At 41.5% G+C, this 23,092-nt stretch overlaps 1 protein-coding gene across 1 annotated transcript; it reads left to right on the forward strand.

The window, feature by feature from the left end:
- The first annotated feature begins 7,050 nt into the window (after nucleotides 1–7,050).
- ACOD1 (aconitate decarboxylase 1) lies at nucleotides 7,051–21,184 on the forward strand. The gene is made up of 5 exons (XM_084632753.1): nucleotides 7,051–8,248; nucleotides 11,101–11,262; nucleotides 14,756–14,845; nucleotides 17,479–17,684; nucleotides 19,234–21,184. Exons 1-5 carry the CDS (start codon nucleotides 8,237–8,239, stop codon nucleotides 20,183–20,185), a joined length of 1,422 nt encoding a protein of 473 aa, XP_084488879.1. The 5' UTR covers nucleotides 7,051–8,236; the 3' UTR covers nucleotides 20,186–21,184.
- Nucleotides 21,185–23,092: the final 1,908 nt, after the last annotated feature.

Here is a 23,092-nt window from a genome sequence, read left to right on the forward strand (position 1 = left end):
GAGAAGATCAAGAAAAGGCCATATACATAGCTGAAATTGGGGAAGTAATTTATTATGATCAGGTGCAACAGTTTAACTCGGTGAGTAAGATTTTCACAGGGTTGGGTTGGAATTTCATGGAATTGTGGTGTCACCTTTTGTTGTCAGTCATACTGTTCCATAAACACTATTCAATGGGTTCTTTTGTTAGTCCAACAATGCACTCCTTGGCTCACCTCAAACACACCTTTGTTCCTAAGTGAGAACCAGGTGTCCAGTTCACGATATCCCGTCTTAAATCTGCTGAGATTATTGCTCAGTCCCCTTTGGGCAAGATGCTATGCACAGAATGTTACAGCCACATCTAGTTCCCGTCTGTTAATTAGCACTGGCTATCTCATAGTTAGTGCTAGTTGTAAATTTAAATCCTTTTTGAAAGTTCATCTCTTTATACATATGTACTATATCAAAAGAGGAAGGAGAAGAACATATCCTGGACTTACTGCACTGACCTGGGTAAACACTTACTGGTATAGGGCATAGTGATTCTGATATTTGTTTTGAAGAAGTTGGAAATGGGAACCTCAGATGTTGCAAGTAACTTGTATATTTTGTTTCAGTTGTCTTCAGTTTCGCAACTGAGTGAGTAACAGAGCTACAAGTAGGGGAATTTTCCCTTCAGCATTTTACATGATTTCAAAAGTTAAACATATCAGGCTGTCCTTTGTGGTGTAATCAGTGCGGGTGCCTCTTTTGCTATTCCCTTCTGCGGTTTCTGCTTGAGTACGCTAACTCATCAGTTTCTCCCTGGTGCTACTGTGAAAATGGGAGGCCTGTTTGTGATATGAATTAAAGAATCAAAGGATTTTATAGCTGTAAGTTTGTTAACTATATACTAATACAACTAATTCAGATCAAAAAGAAAAGGAGTACTTGTGGCACCTTAAAGACTAACCAATTTATTTGAGTATGCTCAAATAAATTGGTTAGTCTCTAAGGTGCCACAAGTACTCCTTTTGTTTTTGCGAATACAGACTAACACGGCTGTTACTCTGAAACCTGTCAAATAATTCAGATCATTAACAGAGACTCTACATGAGGAGAAGGCCAAAGTGTGGCAACATTCCTACCCCTATACCATGGCTAAAATGTCCTAGCAAAGCCATTAAACATACCAACATGTAGCAACAGAGCATATATGCATTCACTTCCATGTACTCCTGTTGTCACAACCAGTGAGCAGAGACAAGTACGTAGGTGCCTGGGGCAAAGCAAGATCAACTTGTGGATTTTATGTCAAAAGCATAAGATTCAGGGGCCAGATTCTGCCCTCTATTATCTACGTGCAACCCCAACCTGGAGTTGTGATCCATAAACTACTACCCAAGATCCATAAACCTGGAAATCCTGGGCGCCCCATCATCTCAGGCATTGGCACCCTGACAGCAGGCTTGTCTGGCTATGTAGACTCCCTCCTCAGGCCCTACGCTACCAGCACTCCCAGCTACCTTCGAGACACCACTGACTTCCTCAGGAAACTACAATCCATTGGTGATCTTCCTGATGACACCATCCTGGCCACTATGGATGTAGAAGCCCTCTACACCAAAATTCCACACAAAGATGGACTACAAGCCGTCAAGAACACTATCCCCGATAATGTCACAGCTAACCTGGTGGCTGAACTTTGTGATTTTGTCCTTACCCATAACTATTTTACATTTGGGGACAATGTATACCTTCAAATCAGCGGCACTGCTATGGGTACCCGCATGGCCCCACAGTATGCCAACATTTTTATGGCTGACTTAGAACAACGCTTCCTCAGTTCTCGTCCCCTAACGCCCCTACTCTACTTGCGCTATATTGATGACATCTTCATCATCTGGACCCATGGAAAAGAAGCCCTTGAGGAATTCCATCATGATTTCAACAATTTCCATCCCACCATCAACCTCAGCCTGGTCCAGTCCACACAAGAGATCCACTTCCTGGACACTACAGTGCTAATAAACGATGGTCACATAAACACCACCCTATACCGGAAACCTACTGACCGCTATGCCTACCTACATGCCTCCAGCTTTCACCCTGACCACACCACATGATCCATTGTCTACAGCCAAGCTCTGCGATACAACCGCATTTGCTCCAACCCCTCCGACAGAGACAAACACCTACAAGATCTCTATCAAGCATTCTTACAACTACAGTACCCACCTGTGGAAGTGAAGAAACAAATTGATAGAGCCAGAAGAGTTCCCAGAAGTCACCTACTACAGGACAGGCCTAACAAAGAAAATAACAGAACACCACTAGCCGTCACCTTCAGCCCCCAACTAAAACCCCTCCAACGCATTATCAAGGATCTACAACCTATCCTGAAGGATGACCCAACACTCTCACAAATCTTGGGAGACAGGCCAGTCCTTGCCTACAGACAGCCCCCCAACCTGAAGCGAATACTCACCAGCAACCACATACCACACAACAGAACCACTAACCCAGGAACCTATCCTTGCAACAAAGCCCGTTGCCAACTGTGCCCACATATCTATTCAGGGGACACCATCACAGGGCCTAATAACATCAGCCACACTATCAAAGGCTCGTTCACCTGCATATCCACCAATGTGATATATGCCATCATGTGCCAGCAATGCCCCTCTGCCATGTACATTGGTCAAACTGGACAGTCTCTATGTAAAAGAATAAATGGACACAAATCAGATGTCAAGAATTATAACTTTCAAAAACCAGTCGGAGAACACTTCAATCTCTCTGGTCACTCGATTTCTGATCTCAAAGTGACTATCCTTCAACAAAAAAACTTCGAAAACAAACTCCAACGAGAGACTGCTGAATTGGAATTAATTTGCAAATTGGATACAATTAACTTAGGCTTGAATAGAGACTGGAAATGGTTTAGTCATTATAAAAAGTAACCTATTTCCCCTTGTTTATTCCTTCCCCCCCCCTCCCCACTGTTCCTCAGACGTTCTTGTTAGACCCTGGATTTGTGCTGGAAATGGCCCACCTTGATTATCATATACATTGTAAGGAGAGTGATCACTTTAGATAAGCTATTACCAACAGGAGAGTGGGTTTGTATGTGTGGAAAAGGGGGGGGGGAGGAGGAAACCTGGATTTGTGCTGGAAATGGCCCACCTTGATTATCATACACATTGTAAGGAGAGGGATCACTTTAGATAAGCTATTACCAGCAGGAGAGTAGGGTGGGAGGGAGAGAAAACCTTTTGTAGTGATAAACACCCATTTTTTCATGGTTTGTGTGTATAAAAACATCTTCTGTATTTTCCACAGTATGCATCCGATGAAGTGAGCTGTAGCTCACGAAAGCTTATGCTCAGATACATTGGTTAGTCTCTAAGGTGCCACAATTCTCCTTTTCTTTTTGCGAATACAGACTAACATGGCTGTTACTCTGAAACCTTCCCACTGACTGTATGTTTTGTAACTGTGAGCAGAGTTCAGCCTAAGTCAGCAGTGGTAAAATGAAAAGTAAGGAGCTTAAGAAAAATATATGTCTGCAGGAGACAAGCAACAATGGGACATTGACAACCCAAAGCCTCTGTCTATAATTAGCATGCTCATATATATACCTGTCTCTGCTGTTGAAAGTTGAAACGAAACTAGTGCATTTTTGCCTTTCCAGTACGTTCACTTGGTAGCAATTTTCAACCAAAACTGCAGAACTGTTTCCTTTATGTCAGAGAAGAGGATTCCCTTATGTCAAAGAGGTGAGCCTTTGTCAGTCTGCAAGCAATTTACTTTTATAGAACTCAGTTCCACTTAAGGTTTAAAAGTCCATTTCACATAAATGGCTAAATCTGTTCCTGGTATAACTCCTCTAAAGTCATTTAGTCATAAAGTGTTGAATAATGTATCCTACAAGTGATCTTACAGAAGGAAGGTAAGTTATATCCAAAATCTGTGTGACTGGAGACCAGTGAAAAAGTTTATTCTGTGCCAGAGGGCCAGGACGAGGCTTATGCTCCACTTAAGTCCCATTTAAACCCTATTTTGAGAGCTTAAGTGGTGAGTAGGCCTTGTACGAGCCACTTGCACAGGGGAAAATTTCACCTTTTGCCTGAAATCACAGGTGTTTGAAAGTATTATGCACTAATATTGCCTATAGGCTGCAGATTATGATACTTACCTTCCTTAATAAAATCCTTCTGAGACTCCATAGAGTTACACTTAGTATATACCCATAGGGAGGATTCTGTGCTGTGCCGCCTGGAGACACAGCACAGAAGATGCAGCTCACCAGGAAGGGGGGCAATGGTGGCTGACACTCTTGCACCATCCCAGTTTGGGGCTTTGTTCCCTAGCACAGTGGTGCACAAATGGGGGCATGCCCTTCGGCGATTGGGGGACAAGAGTCTCTTGGAGGGGGGTCATGAAGAAATTTCAGACTTTGGCCCTTTTAAAATACAAGAGTGATATTTGTATGTTTCACAGCACTTACTAGTGCCCCTTGCCACCCTTACTTCTGTGCTGCTGCCTTCAGAACTGGGCAGCTGGAGAACAGTGGCTGCTGGCCAGAGCATTCATGTTGTTTGCGGTGCAGGAAGATCATATTTTTTAATTCTCCTCCCATCCCTGTCCCACAATACCTGCTCCCACATTGTTTGTTGAAATTTTTATCGCGCTCTAACTATTATGGCAGCAGGTCCTGTGGGATCCCAGTCCCAGAGAAGACGGGCCTGTCAAATTCCATGAATGATAAGGGGGGCATGACTGGAAAAGTTTGCACACCACTGCCCTAGCATAAATGAGAACAGTCAGGAGTGGCTCTACTTTGTGGTCTTCTCCTCCCTGGACTATGGACTAGTCATCTGAGTTCAGTATGAAAAATTCCCCTCATGACCATGGCATGCCCTTGCACTGGAGTCATGAGGGGAACTGCACAGTGACTGCATTGGGGAAATTCTCCCCCATGTGGCTGTGCAGCTTTTATTGTTAGTCAACACCCTTTGTGCTGACACTGGGGCATAGAGGAGCCATAGTGGAAGCTAGAATTTCACTTAGATCAGAGACTATCCCAGATGGAAAGAATGAAAATGGGATAAAAGCATGGGGATTAAAAATGTCAAATGGAAAAGAAATAAAAGAATGACACACATTTAAGGTTAAATAACTTTTTATTTAATTCAAGCTCTTACATTTTATTGTATCTTCCTGGCAGGAAAGTGGGAATTGAAAGAAGAAGAAAAGTGTGGATTTTATCAATTTAGCCTTCATAACATCCCCTTCTTCAGTCTTCTGCCATCATGAATAGCTGACAGAATTTCTGTTACCATTTGGCTCGATAATTTTTGTCAATTTTTGAAAATGAGGATGGTCCAGTTAGATGAGGTAGGGTGATGTGATTTGCAAGGTCCAATGTTAGGACTGTAAGGAACCCTCACCATATTCAGTGGCCCATGGGAGGGTATGGATGACTGTGGTGTATGCTGGTGTGTTTAGCTGGTAACTGTTCTGACTTTATTTTAGTCTACAGAGGCAACTGTCATTTTGTAAGGCAGAAGTGATGCACTGCATTACAGAGGGGACATACATTGTTGTGACTTTACATGGATTCATTCTTTTGTTTTGTTGTTTCCCCTTTAGCCAAAAGAAAGTCATGTTGTTCTTTGTATACGGGAAAAAAAAGGCTGTCAATTAATCTCAGTAATCTCAAACAATTAACATAAAACAAATTAACTCAAAAAATTAATCATGATTAATCGCAGTTTTAATCACACTGTTAAACAGTACTAGAATATCAATTAAAATTTATTATAAATATTTTTGGATGTTTTTCTACATTTTCAAATATACCGATTTCAATTACAATAAAGAATACAAAGGGAACAGTGCTCACTTCATATTATTATTTTTTATTACAAAAATAATGTAATAAAGATAAACACTGTAATAAAGATAAACAAAAGAAATAGTATTTTAATTCACCTAATACAAGTACTCTAATGCAATCTCTTTATCATGAAAGTGAAACATACAAATGTAGATTTTTTTATATATATAACTGCACTCAAAAACAAAACAATGTAAAACGTTAGAGCCTACAAGTCCACTCAGTCCTACTTCTTGTTCAGCCAATTGCTAAGACAAACAAGTTGTTTACATTTACAGGAGATAATGCTGCCTGCTTCTTATTTACAATGTCACCTGAAAGTGAAAACAGATGTTCGCATGGCACTGTTGTAACTGGCGTTGCAAGGTATTTATATGTCAGATATGCTAAACCTTCATATGCCCCTTCATGCTTCGACTTGTAGATTGCACTATATTTTGTTTATCTTTTTTTACAGTGGAAATATTTGTAATCAACAATAATATAAAGTGAGCACTCTACACTTTGTATTCTGTGTTGTAATTGAAATGAATACATTTGAAAATATAGAAAAACATCCAAAATATTTATAATAAATTTAAATTGGTATTCTATCATTGTTTAATGTGGCAATTAAAACTGTGATTAATTGCAATTAATTTTTAATCATTTGACAACCCTAAAAAAATTACTAACAAACTATATTCCTTCATCAAGCACACTGCTGTTACTTAGAAAAATGCAGTCCCAAATTTTCAACTGACCATGCACTTGATGCATAAGTTAGGACTCCAAGCAAAACTTGCTACACTTTTTTAAGAATATATTCATCAGTCCTACATGAATGAGCCCAGCAATTTGCATTCATATATATCAGTCAAGACTCCACTTTGAATTTCCTATACTCTTAATTGGTAGAAATAAGCGTTTCCTCTAAAAAATGGTGTCTGGTGTTCATTTTGTTCAGAAATTGTTTGTAACCATATTTGTTTCAATTAAGTGTCACCATCCAGTACTTTGTTGCTTTTTTTTTTAATGATTTCTGTAGTAATTTGTAATACTTTGTTATAGCTCAGCATGGTACATTTATAATGTAATAAAATGTCTCTTGGGGTATTCACTTTAATTACTTTAGAAATCCTTGTTAACTTGCAATGACACATCATATCAAGTACCCCACATAAAGCAAATTTTATTCCATTGTGGTTCAGATTTTCTGACTGCACTTGAAGCAAGGATGTCTGAAAACTTCTGCTTCGTAAACTGTAATAACACTGGACATTATAACAAATACTGCAGTAAATAAATGCTGCACAATCAAGTGGTGGATCCCCAATGGCTGGAAGTCATTGGACAAGATTTGCAGGAGGGTATGGTACCAGCAGCCATCATCTTTCACTAATATTGAACCAGCCAGTACAGCCTAGAAAGTCAGCAAGACTGGTAGGTTTGGCCAAGGCAGCCAAGAGATGTGTTTATTCAAGTCATCTTCTGAACAGCCTTGATTAGCAAGGACTCCTGTAGAATCTCGGAGCCCCCTACCCTGGTTGAACCTCTTAAGGGGGTGATGTCAGGAATGGTCTACCTAATAATTAGTCCTGCCTTAAATGCAGGGGACGGGACTAACGGACCTACTGAGGTCCTTCCAATCGTATACCTCTATGATTCTATGGAATGAACAATTCCTGCCCTTACCTGGGGGAGGAATCCATGTCTAGGGTGCAGCAGCCCACTTAGGTGCAAGGGGGTGACGCCTATCCCCACTGCACTCACTGTGACAACTCAGTCTAGAAAAGGGTAGTTTAAATGCACACAGCTGTTTTAATACAACATTCTGGTGGAGCTTCTAATTGCACAAAGCTCAAGTTACATAAGGTACAAAGACAGAGGAATATAGCAGGACAAAACATAACAGGATTATGTAAGTTATGACTGTGCCACACACAGGACCTGATTCTCCTCTCACATGTTTGACAGTAATGTAACTGCACTACTTTCAAGTTGAGTTACTCATGATTTATGCTGGTGGAAGTGAGATCTGGATAAGACCAACACACATTAACTGACATCTTCCATGGGCTCCAGATGTAAATTACCCCAATTTATACTCTTATGGCCATAAAACAAATGCCAATTTGCACATGACTTATGAACTTGCCCCACATAGTGCTGTAACCAGGAGTCTCAGCAATTTGTGGTGTGGAGGAAGTTAGTCAAGGAAGACTGGAGGTTATGAAAGGGGGAAATTTCTGGGTAGAGAAGGAAGGGGGTGGGTCAGGGTGACAAGTACAGAAGCCCAGAGCTGCTTATATAGAGACAAAGCTTCCTACTAGCTTACCCATTGCTGTTCCTTTCATATCTTCACTCCAGGGACCAGTTGTCATCCATTGCAACATGTGGGCAAAGGTATTGCTTTCTTTTTCTGCATTTTAAGTTTGTGTCTTCATTTTAACCTTTTGTATCTTTGCTGTACATTCTTCAGTAGGCTCCTGTGGGGCCTGTAGTTCATCTGCTTTAGGTTTCATATGTTCTTCAACAAAGAAAAGAAAAGAAAAGAAAAGAAAAGAGGGAGAAAATCACACAGATTTGATACACAAAAGTGTATTCCTTCTTTGTTCCATCAATATATTAGCCAGAGTGAATCCTGTTATTCGGACACATGGATTTCTGAGAAGACAGTGGGTAAGGGGAGTAATCAGGGAGCTGTGGCTGTTGGGGGATTTTGCTCTGTTGGTGTATTGGGGAATTCTGCTCAACGGAATGATTTAATCATTGTGCTATAAATTAGACCCATCTTGGAAAACAAGGAACCCAAATCAGAACTATTTTTTGCAGCATTATATTTCACCTTTCCTTTTTAAAGTATTTTCAGTGACTTTAATTCTTGGGAAGGTACCAGGTTGACAGTCTGGTGAATGAAGTATGGTATTTATTCTCAAAACATCTGGTCCCCACAGACAGCAGCAATGGAAGCCGATCCACAACACCCTCACAATATCAGTCCTGTTCTGGAAAGAACACCTCGAGGGCTGAAAAGTATCTGTGCATTTTATCACTGGCCTTTTCTACTCAGACTGACCAACAGGGTCTCAATTCCTACCAGCTGTCATGGTGGTTTCTGTGATACAGACAATTGGCCTCCAAGATCTGGACTGATAATACCAAACTAGTTTCACATCTATCTGGTAGTTATAGCCCCCGTTGCCATAGTATTTGAGCACCTTGCCGTCTTTAATGCATTTATCCTTACAACACCCTTGTGAGGTAAGGAAGTGCTATTCATCCCTATTTTACAGATGGGGAACTGAAGCACAGAGAGACTAAGGCCCATTTTTTTAAAGGTATTGAGCTGTTGCTCTGCTTGGCATTACAAGGTCTAAGTGACTTAGAATTTACAACCCTGGCTGCAGTATAGACATACCCTAATTCAGGCAGCCATGTGTGCACTAGCTTCCATCAAGCCAGCACACTAAAAATAGCACTCTATCTGTGGCCGTGTGGACACCCAGGTATAGGAGGAACCATGGAGAGCATCTGTCCCTCCAATAAAGTGCATAATTTCAGAACTATTGATACCACTATGAAAAGTATACATCGTAATGTGAGAATTTCTGTCTGAAGTACTGTAATAGCATTGAGATGCTATTGACCCAGTGGCTCATGATGACCAGCTGCACCTCCATGCCAAGACTTCTTGTATCACCCAAGGTTCTATCCTCACCCCAATCCAAGTTAACATTGTGGGGAGATTGTGAGGTGTCACTGATTTCAGTGCCAGCAATAGTTGGATGAAGCCAACCTCTGCTTGGCACATTGAAGGAAATGCAAACAACTCCCACTTCTCCCAGTGCTAGAACCAGATTAACTCCTGAATTAAGACTGATACTAAACCTGGGCAACATAGAGGTGATGGGCTGGAAGCTCCACTCTGCTTATGCAGTGCAAAGTGAACTTAGATAGCCCAGAGAAACCCTATGGAGAATTCTTGAGGTGTAGAGAGAATCTCCATCTGGTATAAAGCAGGCAGAGGGGGCTTTGCTGTCTCTTGCACAGGCTCTACCATCCACTAATGACACTTCCTCCATCAAAGCTGCATTGTCTGGCGTAAATGGAGGAGGGGCCATGTTGTGGGCAAGGAGAGGGTGTGTTGGGTGAGGGCTGGTAAGGTGTAGGTCAAAGGGGACGAAGGGGTCAGGTGAGGAGGTATGCTGGAGTGAGGTGCTGTTGTATCTGATTCTCTGTTACTCCCCCTGCAGCCTTAAGTTATGCCAGGGTTGGACAGAGCAAAATCAGGGAACTGACATCAGATCCCTGTCAGCTCTCACAGTCTATCCTGCACCTGAGCTTTACTTGGAATCAGGGGAGAACTGAACCCATTTCTGGGATGGGGAGGAGGGGATATTTTGAAGAGCCAGCCAACATCATAATCTCACCCTCAATTGAAAAGTCTGCCCTAAAGATGGCAAAATGGTACGCAGCCCTACGGACTCTCTGTTATTAGATGCACAAAGACCAACAAATAGTAGAAATTCCTCCTTCCATCTAAAACTAGCCAAGAAATTATGTCCTAGTTTGACAGATGCAGACTTGACCACAGTGATCTGTGCAATCACAACTGGTACTCTTAACCACTGTGAATGAAAGCAGGGGCCTCATCACTTCAAGGATTACATTTCTATTTCTTCTCCATAACTTCCCCACAATAAAACCCACCACGCAATAAAAATAATTAAAGGATATGAAAAGCACAAGGTGGATGAGGTAATATCTTTTATTTGACCAACTTCTGTTGGTGGAAGAGACAAGCTTTTGAACTCCACAGAGCTCTGCAAAACTTTCACAAACAGAAGTTGGTCTAATACCTCCCCCAACCTTTTCGCTTCCATACTGGGACATCCATACTTACAACAACACTGCAAAAATACATTGAAGTATGACAATGAGAGAAGGAAGCAAGAGTGGGTGTTGAAAGGAGATGGAGAAAGAGAAATAAACATATTCCCATATGCTTACTGGAAAAGAGGGGAAGTGAATCAAAACTCAGCTAACTTAAACCTTCGGTTGACTTTATGTAATTTGTGTAAATCAGTCATCTACAGAGTGATGGAAGCAATATAAATTATTGGTGAGTAAAGCCACAACATTAAAAGTCCCATATTTTAGACTTGAAAGAATAAAAGCAAAACAATTTAGTAGAAATAAAATGTTGGAGATTTTTAATGTTTTCTTTTAAATTAAGACCTCTATTTTTCCCCCAGACCGTCACTGAAAATTTTGCTAATGTTATCCATGGTTTGAATGCAAGCCACCTGACAGATCTAGTCATTCAGAGAAGCAAACGGATGATCCTGGATACTCTGGGAGTGGGATTGCTGGGTACCAGCACGGATGTCTTCCACAAAGTTACACAATACAGTAAAGTAAGATGCTTGAACTTCACATTATAGAAAAGTTGTAGCTAAAAGAAAATTGAGGAAAAAGTAAATTTAAGATATGAAGGAAAAATTCCCAGAGCTCTATTAGATGGTGGAATAGTTCCCTTGGAGGTAGAGAAGCTCCATTGCTTGAGTTACTTAAACTTATGCTGGACAAAGCACTAGAAAGTATGCTGTATGGTAAATCCCTGCAGACCAAGCAGGTCCTTTCTCTCACATCAAGCTCATGCTCAAATAAATTGGTTAGTCTCTAAGGTGCCACAAGTACTCCTTTTCTCTCACATCTGAGATTCTAGGAAAGATATTAGCAAAACAAACAATATTAAGAAGACAGTTCTACAATGTTATAATGCACAGGATACAAGAATGTTAAATACACAACATTGTTAAAGTAATTTCTACTATATAATATACTGCTATATAGAAACTTTGGCTCTGGTTCCCCTCCAATCTCCTGTCCTTTACACAAGGGAAACTCTTTGCACTTCAGTGGTGTTAGGATATAGATATTCAGGCCTGTCTGTAACAGCCTATACTCTAATAATTTAAGTGTATTCTTATCACTTGGCTAGTTAGAGGTATAAAAGAAAGAATCAAAATCACTGTCTGCCAGTGTAAGGTCCTTCTCTTACTGTGACAGACTGAGGCCCTGTTCTTAGGCTAAGGCCTTTGGCTAAGCAACAGAGGCAGCCATAAGCTAGGAAGCCACCGGTCACCTCCTCACATTCCAAACTAGTCACATTGAAATAAGGTGCTATTGGGCTGTTAGTAATACAATCCTGTCCTGATAGTGCCTATCACCTCCAGAGAAAGGGAAGTGCCTAGAAAATGTAAAAGGAAACTTAGTTTGATAGCATCCTGTCTGGCAAGAACTCACTTATCAATAGCTGGGATGTGAAATCCTCACTTCTGTATTGTTTTGTCATTATAGTTCCCACTTTGCTATTTCAGAGTAACAGCCGTGTTAGTCTGTATTCGCAAAAAGAAAAGGAGGACTTGTGGCACCTTAGAGACTAACCAATTTATTAGAGCATAAGCTTTCGTGAGCTACAGCTCACTTCCTCAGATGCATATCGTGGAAACTGCAGCAGGCTTTATATATACACAGAGAATATGAAACAATACCTATTCCCACCCCACTGTCCTGCTGGTAATAGCTTATCTAAAGTGATTTCCAGCACAAATCCAGGTTTTCTCACCCTCCACCCCCCCACACAAATTCACTCTCCTGCTGGTGATAGCCCATCCAAAGTGACAACTCTTTACACAATGTGCATGACAATCAAGCTGGGCTATTTCCTGCATAAATCCAGGTTCTCACATCCCCCCCACCCCCATACACACACAAACTCACTCTCCTGCTGGTAATAGCTCATCCAAACTGACCACTCTTCAAGTTAAAATCCAAGTTAAACCAGAACATCTGGGGGGGGGGGTAGGAAAAAACAAGAGGAAACAGGCTACCTTGCATAATTATGCAAGGTAGCCTGTTTCCTCTTGTTTTTTCCTACCCCCCCCCACCCCGATGTTCTGGTTTAACTTGGATTTAAACTTGAAGAGTCAGTTTGGATGAGCTATTACCAGCAGGAGAGTGAGTTTGTGTGTGTATGGGGGTGGGGGGGATGTGAGAAAACCTGGATTTGTGCAGGAAATAGCCCAACTTGATTGTCATGCACATTGTGTAAAGAGTTGTCACTTTGGATGGGCTATCACCAGCAGGAGAGTGAATTTTTGTGGGGGGGTGGAGGGTGAGAAAACCTGGATTTGTGCTGGAAATCACTTTAGATAAGCTATTACCAGCAGGACAGTGGGGTGGGAATAGGTATTGTTTCATATTCTCTGTGTATATATAAAGCCTGCTGCAGTTTCCACGATATGCATCTGAGGAAGTGAGCTGTAGCTCACGAAAGCTTATGCTCTAATAAATTGGTTAGTCTCTAAGGTGTCACAAGTCCTCCTTTTCACTTTGCTATTGTTTGTCTGTATAATCTCTGTCTGGTTCTGTGATTGTTCCTGTCTGCTGTATAATTAATTTTGCTGGGTGTAAGCTAATTAAGGTGTGGGATATAATTGGTTACATAATCATGTTACAATATGTTAGGATTGGTGAGTTAAATTTTAGGAAAATGATTGGTTAAGGTATAGCTAAGCAGAACTCAAGTTTTACTATATAGTCTGCAGTCAGTCAGGAAGTGGGTGTGGGGAGGAAATGGGAACAGGGAATGGGGGGGTGAATTGGAATCATGTTTTGCTAAAGGGGGAAATGGGAACAGGGAATGTGGGTGGGGAAATTGGAATCATGTTTAACTAAGGGCAGGAATGGGAACAGGGCCACAGGTAAGGCTCTGTGGTATCAGAGTTGGGAAGGGGGACACTAAGGAAGGAAACTGGAATCATGCTTGCTGGAAGTTCTCCCCAATAAACATCGAATTGTTTGCGCCTTTGGACTTTGGGTATTGTTGCTCTCTGTTCATGCGAGAAGGACCAGGGAAGTAAGTGGGTGAAGGAATAAGCCCCCTAACAAATGGTATCACTCCTGGATAAATGAGAGGTTGTTTGGGCCCATTGTTTTATTTTAGAAAACCACGGTGGGTTGGGATTGTGTTCCAGAAGTCTGTATGCAGAGAGGATCCTCACAAGCTGACTGGGACTTAGCTGCCTCTCTGGCACTTTGTCCTTTCCTTGAATCCCATGGTGGCCTTTCTGGTGGTTCAGGGATCCATGTAGGGAGAGGGCCAGGGACATGATGGGCCAAGGGTGGTGTGGGTTGTCCAGAAGCAGGAGGCCATACATTGTTCACCCCAGCATCCAGGGAAGATTGCAAGGAAAAGCCTGAATCTCTCATTTTTTCCAGAGACTCTCTGCAAGGGGGGAATGTCTTTCAAGGGGATGGGGAAAGACCCTGGGAGTTGTGGCTGGTGGACCTTGATGGAGGAGATACCAATGACTAGAGATGCTATGGAGGCACAAAACTTACATACTGATGGCCTTGCCCTTCTGCTGATCCCCTGAGATCTACAGGGTAGAGGGGTGGGTCCCATGGTTTAGTTTGCAGAACAGCAAACTTTCTCACCACACCTCCTGACTGAACACGGTAGTGGAGTCACAATGAGGTGACGTTCTTGGGGCTTTCCTCTCCCATGAGAGGGTTCAAATTCAGTCCCAAAAAGTCAGATTCTGATGTTAGTTAGAGCAGCATGGATGCTGATTAACTACATTACTAAAACTAACTCCATTACCAAAATACGCTGTTACCTTCAAGGAAATTACTCTGCATGTACACTGGTGTTAGTGTGATCAGAATCTGGCCCTGTGTTTCTGCACCCTTTGGTTATTCTGATTACTCCACTGATTTAATCTCAACAGCTGGTAAAGATAATTGCTTTGTAAATAATGAAAACAGTAAGAGTGAGGCACAATGTATTGTCTTATGCTTGAGTTCAGTATTTTACATTAAATGATATCAAATTACTCCCAGATCTACCATTCAGATGCATCCAGCACGGTTTGGGGTCACTCGGATTTCAGACTTCCTCCTCTGTATGCAGCTTTTGTGAACGGAATAGCTGTAAGAAACATCTTCTCTCTCTATTCTACATCTGCTTTTATATGCTATATGCAGTGATATTTACATTTATTTTCACTACATTTGTTAATTTACTTCATCCTTATTATTAATAATAATAATATACAGCATTTTGAGTCAACATCTAGGCAAAACAGGAGCTTTTCTGGAGTTAGGACTGATGCCAGATTTACAGCCACTATAAAACTCCCCTAGACTGTCCTACCAATGTGCCTCAACTTTATTCCGGGGACCAATTTTTAAGGGTGAAATAGGATAGTTCATTGTCCATCTTATGACACTTGTATTGTAGTAGTATGTAGGGGCCATAATCAAAGGTGAGGGCCCCATTGTGCTAGGCACTGTACTTACATGTCACACAAAAAAATCTAGCTCCCACTGATTTCAATGTGACCCAGATTTCACACACAGCAGGCAATAATATAGAAAGACATACACACACACAGTATCATAGCAATCACAAATATATGCAAGAAAATATTCTAATCTTTAGTCACACATGTTGAGAAAAAACATACATTTTGTACTTGCTCCGTTTTATCAATAAAGTCATGATTTGGGCAGAAATTTAGCCCAAATTCAGACCCAATCTGAAGTCAATGGCATTCCACCCACTTACACCAGATTTGAATTAGACCTATTCTGAATTATGCAAAGCTAGTGAAGGTGCCAATCTGGGGAAATGGTATATTAGGAATGCCCAAACTAGTGTGACAATGAGGTCATAAGTCAAATCAGACCTCTCATTTCAAATGGAGGAAAAATTATTTTTGACATGACACTTAGCACCCCTAATGGTCTAGAAGGTATTCAAGTATGACAGTTAATACATTCAGAATGTCCAAATCCTATATATGATAATTCCTTCATTCATCATGGTCATAAGTCAAACACAAGACCGCGCTGAACATCAAAGGAAAATTGCTTTACCAGTAGCATAAGGCATAACCTTCAGCTCCCATTAGGACAGGATGTTTTCATAGCTGACCTCAAAACTATTCAGGGCAGGAACAGTGTCTACTTCTGTTTGTACAGCATGAAACACAACAAGGACCTGACAGGCTCTCTGTGTTACCATAATGATAGGTGACATTGTTAGTGAGCCCTGTATTTAGATTGTCTGATATATTCCATTATAAAAGATTCTTGCCACCTTTCTTGAAATGGGCTAACACATACTTCGTGTGCAGCAGGCCTTTGGAATGTGGCAAGGTAATAGTCTGTAAGCAAGAAAAGTGTCTTTTGTCCCTTTAATTCCATCCAGGTTTTGCAGAGATATAAACTGTTAAAAACATCCCTTCCCTGTGGGGCTCAAGTTCTGAAGGGAAAAATTTGGCAGCCTGCCAGAATAACAACTGAAGACACAAACATTCTAAAGTACAGGACTCATGATGCCGCTACAGTAGCAGAAACTGTACCTGGAAACACCTGTGAGCTGCCAGGGCAGCTGGAGTGGGGTTGAGGAACCAGCCCAGACTGCATTGGACCCCTCCCTCCCCACCCCAAATACTCCATGGATGCAGCACATGACCCCACAGGGCCAATGGCCATCCTAACTCTGGGATAACAGCCTTCTCCTGGTACCAGCTGTTACTCAAGAGGTAGAAATCTGTTGTGAGGGGCTGAAACCCCACTGATGATACCAGTTGGGGAGGTGGCTACGGTTACACATAACAGGTTTTTTTCACCTTTTCCTTTTCCCAGAACCTAGGCAATTACATAGAAAAAGCTACATTATTTAGAATGCAAAGCCAAGCACTCGTGAGCTAGGAGATGCCAGTTTACAGTTGCCCATGCCATTTTAATTCTAGCTCTTGTTCATAAACATGACACAGTCTTTTATTGCATGGTCACATACTATTCTCCTACAAGAACTCTGCCTCCTTTGGAGCACAGAATGGATGCTCAAAGGGGCAGAAATACGATTGGACAGGCAACTGTAAATCTGACATTTCCTAACTTTCTAGTGTTTTGAAACTGAAAACATTCTTTTCGTATGTAATATAAATATTACATAAATAATGTCTGCATTCATAAGCCTACTTCTGTTGTCACTTAGGGCTGGTCTACACTAGAAACATTTTACCAGCATAGCTATGTCAGTTAGGGTTGAGAGTTTTTATAGATATACCAGTATAAGCTCTAGTGTGCAGGCAGTTATATGTAGAGCCCTTGCTTTACGAATATAGCTAATTTCACTTCCTGAACCAAAATAAGCTATGCCAGTATAAGTAATTTTATACCAGTATAACTGTGCCCTCGCAAGGATTTTTTTTTCTGCTTAAATAATATCCATATATTTAAAACAGCAAAGCTTTCTAGAGTAGACAAGCTTTTAGAGTTACACTGCTTTAAAGCTGGTGAAACTGAGATCTGAATCAAGCCCCCTCTCCGCAAAGTATATACTATAATATTCTAATTTTTCATTATCATTTTTGTGCATACCTCAATAAAAAGAAAGCATAAGTAAAAATAAAGATTATCCTGAATGAAAATTAAATTCTTCAACGTTTATTTATATGTAGTTAAAATCTTTTCATTTGGGATTAGCTGATCTTGTCAAGGCAGACAATGAATCTCTGATTACAAATCGAGGCCTTTCTCTTTCCCATAAGGTTCACTCAATGGATTTTGATGATACATGGCATCCAGCCACACACCCATCTGGGGCTGTGCTTCCTGCTCTGTTTGCTCTATCAGAAGTCCTGCCTCAAAAGCAAAAATTCTCTGGCCTTGACATGCTCTTAGCTTTCAATGTAGGGATTGAAGTACAAGGAAGATTGATGCACTTTTCCAACGAAGCCAGCAATGTTCCAAAAAGGTATGTAAAGGATATTTGAAATATAGTATTTGGGTCGAATGGAGGTGCTATATTTATTCATTTTTTAATATAATTAAGATTAAGAGGTAAAAGCAATGCTCATTTCCAATCTCCAATTACTCTGTCAGAAACCTCTCCAGAACTGCCTTTTTGTGACACTTTTTTCAAAGTCTGAATAAATTAATTTCTTTCATAGCTAGAGACAATTGGTAACTATCATCTGTTCCACTTCAGGATTCAAAGTCATGAAAGTTGTACAGCTAATCTCATTTTCTATGTGGTTCTGTCCAGAATTTCAAAAACAAGAATTGAAGCCAATCTTTAAAAACAAAACAAAAAAACCATTCCATTGTAATTTTTGCCTTTTAGCATAATAAATGGCATTGTCTTTTTAGGGTGGGGGCACTGTTTGCTGTGCAGTCAGTGGGACATTTAAAAAGACTCTATTAGCCTTTATATTGATTCAAAATAGTGAAAAGAGAACAATGCTCAGGGGAAAAATCTCAGACTGTCAGTTTTAATCGGACATGGAAATGCATCTGATCAGATCTTAATATGCAAACAGAAGACCATCGGTTGCTCCCACAAATGAAGATTCACCTCTCCCAAGCACTAACCTTCGGCTCAGTATAATCCCAGAGCAAACAGGCTATAGACTGAAGATAGCCTCAAAGCAGTTCAGGAACAAAAAATCCCCTCCACCAGGATGTACGCTTTGCTGTTGCTACCACAGCCTTAGAGTTCTCTTGCTGCTTACTACATATGGAGTAGAGGAGTTAGTGATGTATCACAAAGGGCCACATTCACACAGGTACTTAGGTGTTGGCCCTATGCACTGGGCTATTGGTATTCTAGACATAGGTGGACACACTTTTTCGTGAGAGATCCGAGCCTGTAGGCATGTTCTGAGAATGCCTACAGGATTGGACCTCATTGGCAAGATTGGATAGAAGGACAGACCTGGTTTGAGAAGTCTGCTTCAGGGTCCTGGGGCCTCTGCTTGCACTAGGGCTCCATGTGGCTAATTAGCTGTTGGTGGTGTTAGCTGGCTTTTCACATGCCTGCCAGTGGAAATTCAGATGCCTGCAAGGTAAGTTGGCATTAGAGCAGAGTTTTTTTGAGAATTCCAGTGGTCCTTAATTTTGGTTATATGCTTAAAGAGGCAGCTAGCCACCTCAGTACCTTTGTGAATCTAGTCTAAAGCCATTAAGCCTGCCCTAAAGACTTTGTGCTCTTCCGCCCCACAACAGAACTGCACTCCTTCCACCGTGTTTGGAGGTTCTGAAGAGCTTTTTCTCTGCATTAATAATAATAATATACAGCATTTTGGGTCAACATCTAGGCAAAATGGGAGCTTTTCTAGAGTTAGAACTACCAGACTGGACCCTGAGCTTTTAAATATATGCTGATTTATGGTCTGATCCAACTCCCACTAATGTCAAAAAGAGTTGGATGAGGTGCTTACAGTGAGTTCTTTCCTAAAATTCATGTCTCTCTCTCTCTGAAATCTGGTAATGAAGAGCATTTTTTTGTGTGTTTGTTTTCTCAGGTTTCATCCACCAACTGTGGTTGGTACCATGGGGAGTGCAGCAGCTACTGCTAAATTGTTAGCACTTGATCAGTTTAAATGTAAAGCAGCTTTGGCTGTTGCTGCTTCTTATGCAGGTGCCCCAATGGCTAATGCAGCAACACAAACCAAACCCCTCCACATTGGCAATGCAGCTAGGCATGGCCTGGAAGCAGCTTGCTTAGCATCACTGGGTCTTCAAGGAAACAAACAGATCTTGGACATGGAGTCAGGGTTGGGTGCCTTTTATACAGACTATACCCCCCGGTTTCTGCCAACTTTACAATCTTATTCCTGGCTCTTGGATCAACAAGACGTGGCCATCAAGCGCTTTCCTGCTCATCTTGGAACACACTGGGTGGCAGATGCAGTCTCTTCACTGAGGAAGCACCTTGTGGAGAGTGATGAGCCAGTCCCCATTAGTAGAATTAAGAAAATTGTTGTCAAAGTCCCAGATGTTAGATATGTGAACAGACCTTTCCCTAACTCTGAACACGAAGCCCGGCATTCTTTCCAGTTTGCTGCATGCACTGCTCTACTGGATGGCAGCATCTCTGTTCAGTCATTCAGTGAGCAGAACATTTCTAGGCCAGAGTTAAAGGAACTGCTCAGCAAAACCAAGCTAGAGCATCCTGCCGATAACAAGCCTAGCTTTGAGAACCTTTATTGTGAGGTGAATGTCACTCTTCAGGATGGCGAGGTGTTTCGTGAACACTGCGATACATTCTATGGACATTGGAGGAAACCTCTGAGTACAGATGATCTGAAGAAAAAGTTTCACTCCAATGCTTCCAGTGTGCTCTCAGTGGAAGCTACAGAAGGCATTATAGAGACTGTGGAGAATTTAGAAAAAGTAGAAGACTGTTCTGTGTTAAGTGCATTTCTAAAAGGGACACAGTCAACCAAAGTACTTTCAAAAATGTGCTTACCTTGAAAAATAATTGACATTTATTGACTTACATCCTCATAGCTACTCCTTTGCGCTTAAAATGAATCAGGAATTGAAAACTCCTATCATATTGCACTCCTGTAACATGAGCAGCATTTTAAGTCCAGTATTGCGGCTCTAGTTACAAAGATTGTGTTCTGCTGTAGCTGTGCCGTGCCACTGCCTGGAAGGAAGATCCTGTGCTGGCAGTGTCCCCCTTGATTATCCTTATACCATTACTAGAAGAGTGTTGGCTGCAGGCTCCACCAAGTACCACTGCTGCTGTCGGATTCCTGCTACCAAGTTCTCTGCTATGCTGGTGCCAGAAACAAAAGCCTCTTCCTAAATATCCTGCTTATATTAGAGGATTGGGTAGCGCAGACCTGAATTTTGGAGGGATAGGGCAGTCACTGCTTCTGGGAGGGAAGCAGTTGAAAGGTCAGGTAGAGAATAAGCAATTTATAGCTAATATATGTAAAAATTCTGTCTACGCTAAAAGAAAAACCCAAGGCACCAAAGTTGTAGTGCTTGGTATTCTCCAAGAAACATCCCAACTTCCCCATCAAACTTGGTCTTGTATAAGCTGGGTTGACAATCACACCAATGGTAAACAATACGATCCTTTCTGTTTCCACAGTTGGCTGCTCTAAAAACATAAGGACTCACTTTTGACAATCTGTTTCCTACCGTAGCTGAAAATTACACTTGTTCCAGTTGTGTGGCACTGGCTCTTTGTAACTCTGAGGTTGCCTTCACTATACCTTCCCTAACATCAGTCAAGTCACATTCCTCCAGCCACAATGTAGCTGACCAGACATGTTAAGGAATGTAGCCTTAGGATGCTTCCCTTGTTATTCACTGTCAGTACATAGGACTTGCATCGTTGACCCGAACTGTCTAACCTGTTGTTCCAGGAAAGTTTTAGAGGGGGTTTTCACTTTTAAAAGAACTCAATCAAGATTTAAATAATATTTTTAAATTAACATAACACTGCTGCTAACACATCCTTGCACATTTTACACTGAAGTCTATCAAATCAGATTTGTCTTTCTCCAGTACAGAAAGGTATATTTTAAGTCAGTAATTGTGACTATTGCAGGCAGATGGATATCTTAGTTCATGTGCTTAACGGAGCTTGTGCTTTACTGTAGAAGCCATGTGCACCATTTGTCTTCTGCTTTAAGGGACTAATTTTCTTATTTGAGGATCTAAAAATAGGCATTTAGAGCCATATTTAGGCACCTGTAATAGCATTTGGGTCTAGATTGCTTATTTAGGTGCCTATGTTTTAAAATCAGGCTAGTTTAGGAGGAATGTTTGATATGCTGTTCACATCACTGTTATATCTTCAAAAGTTGTGGATGTTAATGTGTCTGGAGTGATACAACTTTTAAAAAGCTGTAACTATTTGTATAATTTTACTAAATATACTAAGACTTTCTGTGATGTTTCAATTTTGTACATGAGCTATTTGTTCATAGGGGCAGATCTCTTCCACCCCTCAGCCACTGTCATATCCAGGCTGCATGGATCACTCACAATGTTATGCCTTTTGGGATTAAGAAAAGCCTGTGTTTAAGTACATTTTGTTATGGTAGACGGAGGCCTTTCAGCATAACTACCACCACACTGGAATCCAATCACTTATTATACTGAAAGAATGATCAGCTTCTGTATCTACAGTCAGCTCAGCTAGATGAATGACTTCTACAGGGCAGCATACAAATGGTTGTTAAGAGCGCACATCACTAGTTACATAAGCCTGGATCCATAAAGGGACTTAGGCACTGCAACAGTGAGTGTTGTGGCACCTTTTAGGCACCTAGAAAAATCACAGGAACAACACTGTGATCCACAAAGCCTAAGGTGGGCACCTGGGCTCCCTGTACAATGAATCGAGGGAGAGAAGAACCTTAGAATGCAAGCCTTAAAAGCCAGCACACTAGGCTAAGCTAGGCAAGATGGCAACGAGAGGTATGACCTAAGCCCCTCCTCTCTCTGACGGAAGCCTCTATCTCTGCTTAGTAACCCACACACAGGAACATGTCTCCTGGAACAGGGTGGCTTTGGTGCCCAAGCAGTTTCTTGAAGGAATGAGAGAGGTGCCTGCTTTGCTGGAGGAGGCAGCAGAAGCATCTCCCACCTTATAATTCAGTGGTTAGAGTGCTTACCTGGTTCAGTTGCCCCCTCTCTGCCATGGGGAGAAAGGATACCTGCGTTCAAATCCTACTTTCCAATAGAGTGCTCTAAGCATCTGAGGTGTAGGATATTCTGCTGGGGGGCTACTGTTACAGCTTCAGGGTAACTGCACCTGTGTGACCCCTCTGTCTCTGGAAGGGACCCACATAAGATTTCTAGCTCCCACCTCTCTCCAGCCTGGTCATGGTTTTAAAGCTACACAGCTCCCTATCTCATACCATGATGTCCCCAGCAAGCCACTCTGCTTAAGGCCCAGTGCGTGTGTGTTGCTTTCTCTCTGAGGGCTATGAACAGGTTACAAGTGATCACACTGCTCCTTCTAAGCAAGTACCTTTGTCCTTAAGGGAAAAGGATTACAGAGAAATTTATTAAACAAAAGAAGTTTCTATACACATGCTAAAAGCTTACTAGATGTTACCAATCTGTTTTATGGGTGCTTAAAAGGCCAAAAGCCTTCCAACCCTTCTGCAAAGATTGGGGCCCTTAGACAGAAGGTCCTGTCCATTTGCTGGATCAGCAAAAAGGTTCTGAGTCTGCCTAAGCACAGCCTTTTTAAGGAAAAAGCCCTTTCTTCAATTTCCTAGACTCTGGGAGCCTAGCTTGAACAAATATCGGTGAACTTCTACCAGGAGGTACTACCTTCTGGAGTGTCTATAATGTGAGTGATTCACCTTAATCTCCCCCTCCAACACACACTCTCTCGGTCCCTGAGGG

The sequence above is a fragment of the Lepidochelys olivacea genome (assembly GCF_965140295.1).
Source record: "Lepidochelys olivacea isolate rLepOli2 genome assembly, chromosome: 1".
In the NCBI taxonomy this organism is placed as follows: Eukaryota; Metazoa; Chordata; order Testudines; family Cheloniidae; genus Lepidochelys; species Lepidochelys olivacea.

Excerpts from the sequence above, each read along its gene's own strand:
- ACOD1 (XM_084632753.1), top strand. Across the intron at positions 14,846-17,478 it reads CTTTTGTGAACGGAATAGCT|GTTCACTCAATGGATTTTGA; the intron begins GTAAGAAACATC and ends CTTTCCCATAAG. Across the intron at positions 17,685-19,233 it reads GCCAGCAATGTTCCAAAAAG|GTTTCATCCACCAACTGTGG; the intron begins GTATGTAAAGGA and ends TTGTTTTCTCAG.